At 43.7% G+C, this 14721-nt stretch overlaps 1 protein-coding gene across 1 annotated transcript in view; it reads right to left on the bottom strand.

The window, feature by feature from the left end:
• LOC144800408 (vitamin D3 hydroxylase-associated protein-like) overlaps window positions 1-14721 on the bottom strand; it is a 387916-nt gene that overhangs the window by 168791 nt on the left and 204404 nt on the right. The window contains exon 8 of the mRNA XM_078671679.1: window positions 8650-8774. Coding sequence (XP_078527805.1) covers window positions 8650-8774 — 125 coding nt within the window. The remainder of the gene's footprint in view (window positions 1-8649; window positions 8775-14721) is intronic.

Below are 14721 nucleotides of genomic sequence, written 5' to 3'. Positions count from 1 at the left end.
TGCCGTGCAGGCGCTGCAGCCGAGTCGTGACGGAACCACTCCGTCATTAGCACAGCCCCCCGTGGCTGGTGACGGAGTGGTTCCATCACCAGCATCCAATGGGTTAAAGAGTGAATTGTAAACAATTCATTCACATTCAGATATAAACAGCCCCCCATCTATTGTATATCTGATCGAGTATCTAATGAGGTCTTTTAACATGTGGATTGAATTGTTGTGTGGTCATATTCCATTACATTGCTTAAATGGTTTGCATTTTGTCATATTTTTACAGGGGATAGAAACTCGTATTAGTCTAGTTCTGAACTATAATGCCCAGAATATGAGCTGTGCAATACTTGCAGCATGCACAATCTGCACCCATAATTGCTGGTACTATGAGGTGACATCCCGCTGGTACCCTGCAATTACTGGTTTGTAGACTGATTTCCACTCACATCACACTGCTCTTTTTGCTTTCATAGCCGTCTGATAACACTATGTTGGTTTCTTTACTCGTCTCTATCAAGACACGCAGAAGTGGTAGATGGAAATGTTTCTACATTGCACAGAAAAAAGTGGAGGCTCACAAGAATTCAACAACGTATTTGTCTTCTACTAAAATAGATGTACTTATACATGAACAGCTTGCTTTGTTTCCTAACAGTCTTTACTTAAAGTGTATATGAAACTGTGCTTGTGTAGGTTGATCCACAAAAATATTGTACCTGCAAAAGTGTGACATCAGACTAAGGGGCATATTATCAAGAAAACCTGCGTTAACATTATCGCCGCTTAGCGGCAGAAAACAGCTGCTAAATGCTATGTGATAATGAGCTTGATAATATGCCCTTGTGCATTCCCGTAGAAGCCTATGTTCTGGTGTGAACATGGGTTTCTATGGGAATTCTGTACGGTGTATTATCAAGCACATTATAGCAGTTTTCTGCCGCTAAAGCGGCGATAATGTTAACGCCGTGCTTGATAATATGCCCCTAACTTTGGGGCATATTATCAAGCCTGGGAGATAAAATTATCGCCGCTTTATCGGCCGAAAACGGCCGATAAAGCGGCGATAATGGGCTTGATAATATGCTCTCTGGAATTCCAATCGAAGCCCATGTTAGATGTGGAGACATCTAACATGGGCTTCGATTGTAATTCCATAGAGCATATTATCAAGCCCATTATCGCCGCTTTATCGGCCGTTTTCGGCCGATAAAGCGGCGATAATTTTATCTCCCAGGCTTGATAATATGCCCCTTTGTTATCTCAGAGTTCCCAAGCATCACACAAGACTGCATGCGGCCTTGTCTTCTGTGATGTCCCAGAAATCCTCAGCAAATTGATAGCACCTGATATCTTACAGTTACTGTTTGTTTCAATCATTTTATAAGCATATTTACTTGGTACTGTTAGTTCCATTCAGGGTACAATTCTGGAAGAAGGGAAATTTCTCCCCACCAATAGCAATTAAGTAGGAGTCAAATAACTGCCTCCATTGTTTCTATGTTAATAGTGGCTCTCTTACTTGCGATAATGTTGGTGGTTAAGTCAACAGTGAGACCCTTTCAGATGCCGATTCGTAATGGTTTCCTAAACCCATTTAATGATTCAGAAAATCTTTTCCAAATATTTCTGAATCACTAAGGGTTTTAGCATTCACAAACCCTCCGATTTACTGAAATTGCGAACGCTAAAACCCACAGTACACGAGGCATTTACAGCCTGATTCATGAAGCTAAATTGCACTCGCAAAGGGCATGATTCTCAGAATCTTGCCTTTTGCGAGTGCAATTTTGGCATTTGGGATTCACAATCCCAAATGCAAAAATCGCTAATGAAGAATTAGCTAATATGCGAGGTTTAGCATTTAAGGAATCTCTATTAGAGATTCCTTAAATGCTATTCATGACACTTTCAGAAATTGCGATTTTGCAAATTTGGGCCGCTATTTACCGAGAGGTCAGACCTCTCGGTAAATAGCAAAAACTTAGAAAAATGCTTTTAAAAGCATTTTTCTAACTTGCATGTTGCACACACACATGTCCCTTTGGACATGTGTGTGCGCAACACCTGTTCAAATGTGCATTTTAGGGGTGCTACAGGGTGTCCTTTGGACACCCCTGGCACCCTTAAAATCGCTATCTTATTTGCGAGTAGTAAATTGCTACTCGCAAATAAGGGATACTCCCCATTCATTCCTATGGGCCTTTTGGCCCATAGGAATGAATGGGGAGTTATTCCTTTTTTTGCGAGTAGCAAATTTCTACTCGCAAATAGAGAACATGTAGGAATTGCTATTTATTTAGCAATTCCTACATGAATACCGTTTTGCGTGTCCTCGATAGCGAGTCGCTATGATTCGCTATTAGGGCCACGCAAAACGGCCCGTACATGAATCAGGCTGATAGTGACCAATCTTGCAATAGGTTTCTTATGAATGATTTTACTTTTTGTGCACCAGAATCCAGACAGATAATTAAGCTTCTACTCTACATGATTACATTTTTTGTAGTTTTGGTGGCAGGAAGATGGCTGGAGGGCTAACACAGGGCAAAAGCAGTAGGTCTGATCTTTCTTGTGATCAAATCGCATATCTTTGTGGCCCAACTGTAAGTGTCCATAGTTAAAATTTAGTTCAGATCGCTTTCAAGCCAAGTGTAGTGGGACTCCACCAGACTCTACAGACCTCACCACCACATCAACTATCTCCAAGCTGGTATGCATAGCTTTAAGTTGCCTCTTTCCAATCTTCCAAAAGTTGATTACTTGGAATCCTATGATCGTACCGGTGTGTAAGGTATAGACAAACCGGTCAATTTCCATAAGGACTTTGAAAAAACATGACATTAAGAAAAAAGCATTGCAGGCTAGATAGGTCAAACTGTCCTTAGGTACATAGTTTCCATCAATAGTAATTCAATGTCTATTAACCTCCAGCAAAGAATAAGATTTTTTCCATTGCACGCAACATGCTGTCGGCTGTCCCGCAGTAGGCAGTTGCAATGCCTATATTTTGAATTGCGGCAGGTGCTGCTGGCTGCAGCATCCGCCGCAATGTAAAAAAGGGACACTGCACACATCCCTGCCCTACATGGTAGTCACCATGCGGTGCCTGCCACATGGTGCAGGGATTTGTAGAGAGGTAAAGGGGGCAAGAGGGTGAAGGGGGCCAGCTAGGGCCCCCCAATGTCCCTTTCTGCCAGCCTTTTCATGGCGGGTTCACCGCCATAAAAGGGCCAGCAGAAAGGCACATCATAATGCCTATGGCAGTGCCCGTCAGATGCATGGCAGTCGGTCTTGCCGACCACCAAGAAACCACCTGTCATCAGGTGGAAAACATGCTTAGGATGGAGATGAGACCACCACCGACAGGCTGTCATGACGGTCTCATCGCCATCCTAATCAGCCCCTTAGTGTCAAGAAGACCCTCTTTAAGTTGTCTCCCCTCCTGTTTCCTGACTGCTTCATGACTAGAGAGCGCCTGAAGACCCTCTCCCACCACCCGGCTATGCCAGCTAACTGGACCTGACCTGACCGGACTAAAATTGGTGTCACTGTTTAGCGCCTCCAGGCACAGGATAAAGATCACCTGTGGCTCCTGCATCATGGCATGGGCGGGGTGAAGGCCCAGGTGAAGGCTGGGCCAAGGGCAGGCCTCTTCGTGGGCCACCCCTCTTTTGCCTGTTCCCATGGCTTAAGGTGCTGTACAACCATGCCCCTGCACTGCCTGCTGCCCCTGTCCCTGTGCTACTTGCTGCCCCTCTCCCTGCTACCCCTGCACTGCCCGCTGCCCTTGACCCTGTGCTGTCTGCTGCCCCATTGATGCCTGCTGCCGCTAACCCTGTGCTGCTTGCTGCCCATATCCATGCGTTGTATACTGCACCTGTGCTGCCTGCTGTACCTGTCTCTATGCTTCCTGCATCCCAGTCTGCCTGCTGCTCCTGCACTGCCTGCTGCCCCTGTCCCTGCATTGCCTGCTGCACCTCACCTGCCTGCTGCCCCTGTCCCTTTACTGCCTGCTGCCCCTGTGCTGCCTGCTGTTCTCTGCCCCTGGACCGCCTGCACTTGGACCACCCACCAGGACCTCCAATGGAGGCTGCCGCACTACCATGCAGCAACGGGTAGGTCGCTAACGCACCACCTGTTGGACAACTCCCAGCACCAGGTTCCCTGGCCCTCCTGCTACCTGAGGGTACACCACCAAGGAACTCCTGGACCTGTACTCCAGACAATGAATAAGCTGTGTCTACTCCTCACCACAATCCACCAACAGAACCTTCACCTGCCAACAATGCCACTTCTCCTGCGACACAACCTACAAAAGATCGCACATCACTCCTGCCCACAATACAGGGAATCTTAGACACCATCACCACCCTCTCCACGGACGTTGCCTTCAACACCAAAACTTTGCTCAACCCCTCCTCAAACCCTGACATCGCCACTCCCGAAAGCTTCAAAATAATACACCAACACCGTGTCAACAAACAAGGTGAAGCATCACCATCATCTTCAAGTAAACCATCAGATTCACCATCACCAACAACCCCACACCTTTCATGGAACATCTCAATGTTCTATTACAAACCGACATGAAGACTACAATAAGAGGCACCCCCGCCTACTGACCCCCAGGTCCCTGAGCAACAATCTGCGATGCCATCTCCAACCTCATCGCCCCCCTAGGCATTAACCCTCACCACTACATCCTACTCAACTTCCACATCAACGACCCCAGTGACGCCAACTCCATTGCCCTCCTGGAGAACTTCAACAACATCGGCCTCACCCAATTGGTGCCCACTGTGGAACCCACACACAAAGCTAGACGCACACTCCACCTTATTTTCACCTCCAGCAACAGAATCAAATTCAGCCATACCATAGAACTCACCTGGACTGACCACACCATTGTACACTTCACCATCACCGATGCCCAGCGCACCATCACCAGACATCAGATCTCCTTTCACCACATCTGGAGCAAGGTCACCGAAACTTAGTGGTTACAGGTCCTCACCACCTCCCAAACCGAGGCCTCAACAGACCTCAACCTGACCATCGAGAACTTTGCCGCCTTGATCACCGACAGCGGCAACAGAATCGCTCCACCAAAACTCCAAAATCCAACAAGATCCCAAAACATGCCAGCTGGTACACCTCAGAACACAGGACCACCAAGCGTAACTAACACTAGTGGGAGCAACGATGGCGCACCACCAAGAACCCCCGCCCCCCGACAAAGGAGCTCACAAAACATCCCTCAACAACTATACCTGGCACATCAAAGAAGGCAAGAAAGCCACCATCATCACCTGCATCAACTCTGCATCCAACCACACAAAGAAACTGTTCAGAATTTTCAAAGAATTCTCCAACTCAACAGCCACACATAACACCGTTCCCCCTCTCTGCAACACCATTTCAGACTACTTCCACAGAAAGATGACCAACATCTACAACAAGTTCAACCTCCACCTTGGCCTTCATGTCTTCCATCCACTCCAGGGCGCCCACCAACCCCTGCTCCCACCACCTCAACAACCTCGCAACTAACTTAATCATCACACAACTCACCAGCATCCTCAACACCTTTATCTCCACAGCAACCATCCCAGACAGATGGAAACATGCGGACATCAGACCCCTTCTAATCAAAGCTTCCAAACGTTCTAAAAAATGATTGTCCGATCTCCCTGCTCCCCTACCCGGCCAAAGTTCTCGAGAAAGCCACCAACCAGAAGCTCATTGAATTCTTGGAACAAGACCACCTGCTGGACGCATCTAAATCAGGATTCCATGTCAACCACAGCACTGAGACCGCACTGATTGCTGTCACAGATTACATCATAACACTCCTCGATCATGGAGAAACTGTAGCCCTGATCCTCCTCAACCGCTCTGCATCATTCAACACAGTCTACCACAACACCCTCATCAACAGATTCCACAACATATGCATATAGCAAGACATCCTCAAGTGGATTGCCTCCTACCTTACAGGACACACACAGAGCACCGGACTGCCTCACGTCACCTCCACACCCAAAGACATCATGTGCAGCATACCACAAGGATCATACCTCAGCCCCGTCCTGTTCTCAACATCTACACAATCCCCTCTTGCAGATGTCGTCAGATCCCATGGACTCCTACGCAGACAACACTCAACTGATCCTCTTGCTCACCGAGGACCCTTCCAACTGCAAAACCAACTTCTGCAATGCCATGAAAAATGTAGCTGAATGGATGAGAGACAACTGCCTCCAACTTATCTTCGACAAAACTGAAGTACTGATCTTTGGGAAGAATTCCTCCACATGGGACCACGGCATCATCCTCCACAGCCAACTGACGATGAAATGACAAGTTAAGACAGTCTCCTCTTCCTGCTACCACACATTTTGCAAGCGCCGCAGAATCTTTGAATAGATCCCAACCAACATCCGAGAGTCCGTCACTCAGGCCCTCATCACCAGCTGCCTCGACTATGGGAACGCCCTCTACACCGGCATCTCCACCCAGCTCCTCAGCGGACTCCAGATCATACAGAACACTGCAGCCAGAGTCATCTTGGATCTCCTCATTGAACCCACATCGCCCTCCAGCTAAGAGACCTCCACTGGCTCCCTATCCAGAAAAGATGCCAGTTCATGTTCTTCATGCACACCTAAAAAGTCCTCCACAACCTAGAACCTGCCTACCTCAACCAGCAACTGAACTCCCTCTAATCCGCTAGACACCTGCGCTCCTGTTCGCTCTACCCGCATCCATCACAGCTGCAGCCGCTCCTCCTCCTACATTGCTGCCAAGACCTGGAACGACCTTCCCCCCCTGCTCTGCACAGTCCGCTCACTGGCATTCTTCAGAAACAAACTCAAGGCCTGGCTCTTTTACTGAGATGCAGCGCCCAGATATACACAGGGGTGACCTTGTTGCACTTTAAAAATGCTGTTTGATTGATTGATATGTAATTTTTAATACATTTGTTCATTGCAATATTAGGTTCTCTCCTTGCAGTATAAGATGTAGTGAATATATTACAAACTTAGTTGCAAGTTTTTGCCATTATTATTATTTTTATTATTCAATGCAACTTACAATTTAAACTAAATTGAATTAAACATCTAATTCAATGGTTGCAAAAATTACATACTTTAAATAAATGATTACAATAAAAATATTTTACAATAAAAAGTATTTGAACATTGAAAACATTTAACAAATGTATTATAACATTTAAATGTATGTAATATTTGTCCTACATGTTTATAGAGAAAATGTTATTGTCTACTTCCACTGATGCTATGGGAGTGTGTTTCAGTACCAGTGGATGACCATCACTAGTGCTTAGCTGGAGTACATGTAAGCGGAATACTACTGTAGTAAATCTAGGTCTGTATTTTATAAATGGTACACAGACATAATATCGACTCCAAAATATCGTTTGGACATAATATCGACTCCAAAATATCGTTTGGAGAAAATATCGACAGGACAGAATATCGACAGCCAAAATATCGTTTTTAAGGTAAGTGAAGTAATATCGTTTTTAAGGTAAGTGAAGTAATATCGTTTTTATTTTTAGGGTTCAGGGTCAGTTTTGGGTTTTTGGGTAAAGGGGTATTTTTAGGGTTCAGGGTCAGTTTTGGGTTTTTGGGTAAAGGGGTATTTTTAGGGTTCAGGGTCAGTTTTGGGTTTTTGGGTAAAGGGGTATTTTTAGGGTTCAGGGTCAGTTTTCAGTTTTTGGGCAAAGGGGTATTTTTAGGGTTCAGGGTCAGTTTTCAGTTTTTGGGTAAAGGGGTATTTTTAGGGTTCAGGGTCAGTTTTCAGTTTTTGGGTAAAGGGGTATTTTTAGGGTTCAGGGTCAGTTTTCAGTTTTCAGTTTTTGGGTAAAGGGGTATTTTTAGGGTTCAGGGTCAGTTTTCAGTTTTTGGGTAAAGGGGTATTTTTAGGGTTCAGGGTCAGTTTTCAGTTTTTGGGTATTATTTTCTTATATTTTATTACTATATATATATATGTTTAATAAATATGAAATAAAAAAATATTTATTTAACTTTCATTAATTATTTAATTATTATAAGTTAATTTAAGTAATTTTAAGTATCTTTTAGTAATTAATTTTTAATATTAATTTAATTTAACACTGTTTTTAGTAAATACGATATTTTTTACAACTATATTTTTGTAAACGATATTTTTAACTCAATATTTTTGTACTTACCTGTTTGTAGATAGAAACTCGATATTTTGACTGTCGATATTTTCTCAACGATATTTTTGATGGTCGATATTCTGTCCGTCGATATTCTTTCAGTGATCCTTTATAAATGTATTTGTCCTACTCACTTGTAGGTGTGTTGTTGTACTGACATGTCGTCACACTTCCAATCCCCTCCTTTCATTTCCGTTAGCATCATCCATATATCAGTAATCATTTCCTATTTTCCCACCACAGACTGAGGCAGAGAACTCCAGCCTCAAATGTAATGAACTGAATTTATGATTTCATAAAGTAATACTAATTTACATATTAAAAAATGGATTCTGTTGAATGGTGTTGCAAGTATATAAATGTTTACATTCTTCATATTAAACCCAAAGTGAGGAGAGAGATCCTCTTGATATGGTGTCCCGCTACATACATTTTAAGGTGTTCCTTACCTCAGCATTGAAGGGGACTGGGGGCACATTGTGATCCAGGCGGAAAAGGTCCTCACATAACAGAGCTTTCATGCATAATACCAGGCTATCCACATCCCTGGACATTGGCCCAATGGATATTGGCACTAAAATTAATAAGAATTACATTACTTGTCGTGAACCATAAAACAACTGTTTAGATGTCAAATAGACAACTCAGTAATAATAACTCTACATCATTCAGAAGCGATTCCAAGGACCACTTTCTGACCAACCCCTAATGGCCTGTCTGTACTAATGAGCTGTCTGGTAGTTCATATCCCGGTTTCAAGTTGTTGGGAAAATGGGATCTCATTCCTTCTACAAAATGATGTCCCCGTTTATTCAATGTGAAGAGCCACTGATGGCCATGCCTACCTTTGTCATTATCTAAAGACTGCTTTTCTTTCTCTGAATGATGTAAGTGCATCCTACTTTGTGAGGCAACAGTATGGAGTTCTACACATTCTACATGACATTTTGTCTGCTTCATAGATAAGAGGCAGCGCAGATACAGTAATGATGACCATATTACATTGTCATACAGAGCACTTGATTTAAATGTCCATTCTTTCCTTGTTCATCATTATATATTGTGGGCAATCAGTCAGCTAATGTGTTTCTTGAGGTATCTCAAAGGATGATTCATGGAAGGAAAAAGGCACAATTAGGGAGTTTGGTACAGGCGAATGTAGGGGAACGAAGGGTGGTCTAGCCCATAAACCCATAACAACATTTTTTTAAATGCCCACCTCCCTATGTGATTTTTGCCTTGATGGTCTTCGGTCAATAGTGAGTTAGGAAGGTTGGCCAACGTATCTGATATGAGCTGATGCTACTTCTTACTTTGGGTTTCTTGCTGCTCGGACTCTCTGCTATGGATCACTGATCAAGTGGCATTCCGGCAGAACTAAATATTTGTTCTACAAAGCTCTCAGTGAACTGTATGTCAAAATATTACTTACCAACATGTTATGCTACCAAAATATAGTAGCCAAAATATCAAGGACAAAAATATTGTGGAGGTAAGTTCATATGGGTATAAGTATAGATTTACTATTCTTAAATCTACATCAATATAACTTGAATATGCGTGTGTCTGTAGTCAAGGTACATTTATGTGACATTAATTAATGTAAACCTATACTTACGTATATATGTACCTTTATGATATGTTGGCCATGATATTCTCATAGCAGAATATTTTGGAATTAATATTAAGGTGAAACATGCTCACAATGATTATTTAATATTCCACATACACTTCACATTAGATGTTTGTTTCTCCATTCATTTATTGTGTCGTTCCATACCTTGCAATACAGTTTTACCTCCCTAAAGCGGCTGTGGCATGGGTGCAGAAGCGATTTTGGAAGAAAATGCCCATAGGAGAGCCAGGCAACTCTAACTTCAACAAGAAGTTTCAATGAAGCACTAAGAGGACCTAAAGCAGTAGATGAAACAGAGACCTGCACATTGAGGTTAAGGAAGCTCATGCGTCACCCCGTATCTCAATGACTCTTGCACATCTCTATGAGTTCATTAACCCAGGTAATTGAACATCACCAGCTACAGTTTTATATGTATGCAGGTACTACCCAACCCCCCCCCATCTGGAGAGCAAAGGAGGGAGTCAAACAAACAATGAATATTGCTGGAACCACACCTGTCTCTCCAAGAGGTAGAAAGTCTTTAATACAAGTGGCATGAAAACAGAGATAAATGCTGGGTGATGTGAAATGAAGTATTCCCACTTACCATCCCCTCGGGCTATCCTAGCCCCAGGGCACAATATTGACAATCAGGGAGTAATCTTTGATTCTGATCTAACCATTAAGGCTTATTTTAATACAGTGTGCTAAGGGCCAAACGTCCAACTCTACCTGCACTGCTTCCATTGTGTGGAAATTAGCAAAGCAGTAGTTGTGGCACAACATAATGCCTAAAAGTAGGCAATAAGCACAGCGGTGGTCGTGGCATGGTGTTATACCTGTATATAGACACTAAGCAAAGCAGTGGTCATAGCTCAACCTAATGCCTATGCAGAGGTGGGCCTCAGCAAGGCCTAACAGTGCTAGGAGTTCGCCCTTCTCTGCACACAAGTTCTTGGACCAGTAAATAAAAGTTGGCCCGGAAACTGAAATAGCAAAGAGATATTTTATTAACCTCATGAGGAGGAACTACATTCAAACAACACCCTTCAGTAGTGTAGGAAGTAGCACAAGGAGTAGAAGAACCATGGGTCTTTTATACCCACACAGGAGCTCAAATGAAGGCCGTACAAGCACACATGGGAGAGTTACATATATAAATGCACAGTCAACAAAGAAGGAGGAGCCAACAGTTGCTGACTTTAGTAGAAACAACCTGACAGTAACAAACCTAAACAGGTGCATGGCCAGCTACAAACTCTTCTGCACATGTGCAGAGTAGCAGAGGCTAAGTATTGTCAGTTCTTTGAGCAAAGCACAAGGGAAAATGACAGTGAAGGAGAGAGCACATGGCGAGCACATGGCAGACAAAATGGCTGCCAGAAACAAGATGGCTTCAGCTAAATGCTAACATCGAACTCTGCCAAATTTCCACACCTATAAATAAGAACTATGAAAAAAAGTGATCATGTCATGTTCTAATATCTGAAACAAAAAAAGGAACTAATTAAAGGCAGTGGTTATGGCACAGCTTATGACCCGAAAAAAAAGCACTAAGCAAAGCAATGTTTGATCATGGCACGATCTAATACCTGAAAATGAGCATTAAGCCAAGCAGTGCTCATGGCACAATCTAATACTTGAGAATGGCCACTAAGCAAAGCAGTGGTGATGCCATGAAAAAATACCTGAAAATAGCGCACAGCAGTTGGTGTCCCACGACCTAATGCCTATAAATGTGCATTAAGCAAATAGGCACTAAGCAAAGCAGTGGTGAGGCATATCCTAATACATGTAAATAGGCACTAAGCAAAACAGTGGTCTTAGCACAACCTACTACCTGTAAATAGACACTAAGCAAAGCAGTGGTCTTAGCACACCCTAATGCCTGTAAATAGGCACTAAGAAAATAGGCACTAACCAAAGCAGTGGACATCACACAGCCTAATACCTGTAAATAGACACTAGGCAAAGCAGAGGTCATGGCACAAACCAATACCTGAAAATAAGCACTAAGCAAAGCAGTGGTCATGGCAAGACCAAATACCTGAAAATAGCACTAAGCTTAACAGTGGTCATAGCCCGACCTCATGCCTGTAAATAGGCCCTAAGCAAATAAGCACTAAGCAAAGCAGTGATCTTGGCATGGCCTCATATCTGAAAATAGCACTAAGCAAAGCAGTGATATTGGCATGGCCTCATATCTGAAAATAGCACTAAGCAAAGCAGTGGTCTTGGCATGGCCTCATATCTGAAAAGAGCACTAAGCAAAGCAGTGATCGTGCCATGACCAAATACCTGTAAATTGCATTAGGTAAAGCAGTTGCTGTGGCGTGATCTGATGCCTGTAAATAGCCCAAAGCAAAGCAGAGGTAAAGACACGACCTAATACTGTAAATGAGCCTTCACAACACAGGTTTACCAAAAAAAGCTCATAGGGAGGCTTGGATGAGTAAGTAATGTTACTGAAAGGGACAACATTTAATGAGGTTTTATGAACTTTGAATGCGGTATTCTGAAGCAAGAGCTTGTAGTTTTTCATATACTGGTTCCATGTTCACATCCCTTTGAGAAACCAGCAACCAGTTAACACCAATGACATCCAACTCACAAAATTCAAATGACGAAACACATAGGGTAAATTGACATGATTTAAAAGACATAGGGCCTTATTAGGAGTTTGTCTGTCTTACTCTAGTACCGCAATGGCGATGGTCCCCGGAAGAACGCCAAGTCCGTGGTCTCCTACCCGCCGGATTACGATAAGAATCTATGGCTGGCGGTGTGGCGGCAGTGTCACGGCGGCAGGAATGTTTGGCTCATAGTAGAGCCGAAAAAGCATACCGCTGCCATGACAGCACCTCCAGCACATCCGTGCAGGTTGGGGCATGTACCATGTTGTGCATGCCACACAGTGCACGTACGACCGTTCACTTTTTGGGGGCACATCATGTGCCCCTTGCACGCACCCTCATGGGCAAATCTGCCTGGGAGCTTGATGGGGGCTCCGTTACATGCCTTTCCTCCATGCATTTCATGACCGGGTCCTCGCCATGAAATGCTTGTTGGAAAGGCAGGTAGGAATCTGCTCGGCAGTGTAGGCACTGCTGCGAATCCTGCCTACTTTTCCCATCGGTGCGGGATCCTGGCAGTGGTGACAGTCCCACTGCCTCCATCGTAATCGAACAGGAGGCCCAATGCGATGGCAGTGGTTGGACCACCATCCACGGGTACGGCAGTCGCAGTACCGCCATTCTCCTAATTAGGCCATAGACTCTGCAGTACCGATGGCTGGCCTCCAGATGCTTACAGCATCCAATTAATTTTATTTATGCAGGCAGCACAACCTTTCACCCCTCTTGCATCCAGAAATGACTAACCCTAAGCAACAGCATCATAATCCTCATCTAATTCAGAAGCTGAACTGTAGCTGCCTTAAATGATCATGTCTGTTCATAGCAAAATCATATTTATGTGACCCAAGGCAATATGTTGCAGAGAAAACCTTTTAAATATTAATCCATTCTAATCCTACCATGCAATGGAAAGGAAAAGATAATACCAAAGGGTTGTGACCAGCACAGACCTGCAGTTGTAACAGGAATAGTTCCTCAGAACTAAATCGGGATTTAATCCAATGAAAGTGCTTCTGTTAGTAGGATTTGGAAGAGAAACAGAGGCACAGTAAGAGCCCCTCTTGATAAAGGTACGCCGTGCAGGGACCAGCAAAGAAGCAGGGCCTCAGCCACGACACCAATCGACACCAACATCAGCCCGGGGATTCAATATGCTGCTTCCGCCTACCACCGCCCGGCCTTCTACCCCTACGGCCATCTCCACCTCGGGGATCCCTACTGACCCAAGACCATCGCCCCTAAGTGCAACACCACCTGAACTCCTGCCTGAACAACTGCAAGATTGTCATGCTCTGTAAATATGTACTATATAATTGTCCAACCCTAATCGCTTTTTAAAATGTAATCTTGAGTGATTTGCAACTTGTATATATGTAACTCTAACCACTAGTATCTGTACTAAGGGTGGGCGTAGTTGGCATAGTACTACTGCGCGGAACGCCACGAAGTTGAACTAAAATTCTGCAACACTTCACTCCGTTTGACTCTCAATCAATAAAACAGAAACCTCATATACATTTTGTAAAATAACAAGTATCTCTGTCTTTATATGCTAAAATACATATTGTCATTTCACAAAAGTGAAAATTAAAATTTAGCAAGCAGTGAGAGAAGTGATGTTTTTGGGATCCTCCTTAACCTAGGGAGAGAACCAAGCATATGCCTTGAAAATAAAGAACACGTCTTGTTGAACGATTCAGTGGTGGTCCCATCCACTTAGGACCACCCCAAGCACAGTTATGGGCAAAAATACAATCCCAACCAAGGGCCCTGCAATGCATTATGGGACTAGATTAGCAGTGGGCAGTGAATATTATAGTATCCAATATCAAAATAATTCTACAAAGAGCTGCAGTTCAACTAGTCGTTACTAGGTGTCCCTCACAAGTCAAATGTAAAAGCATTGAAATTAATACAGCAAGCTGCAGTACCACTAGTCGTTACTAGGTGTCCCTCACGAGTCTTATGCAAAAGCATTGAAACCCTTTCATAAAGCTGCAGTTCCACTAGTCATTACTAGGTCACCCTCATGAATCAAATGCAAAAGCATTTGACTTGAGGGACACCTAGCGACGACTAGTTGAACTGCAGCTTGATGTAATAATTTTAATGCTTTTGCATTTGGCTCGTGAGGGGCACCTGGTAACGACTAGTTGAACTGCAGCTCTTTGTAGAAATATTTTGATATTGGATACTATAATATTTACTGCCCCCTGCTAATCTCTTCCCATAATGCCTTGCAAGTCCTTTGGTTGGGATTGTATTTT

The sequence above is a fragment of the Lissotriton helveticus genome, chromosome 1_2 (assembly GCF_964261635.1).
Source record: "Lissotriton helveticus chromosome 1_2, aLisHel1.1, whole genome shotgun sequence".
NCBI lineage: Eukaryota > Metazoa > Chordata > Amphibia > Caudata > Salamandridae > Lissotriton > Lissotriton helveticus.
This window is presented reverse-complemented; position numbering and strand designations above follow the sequence as displayed.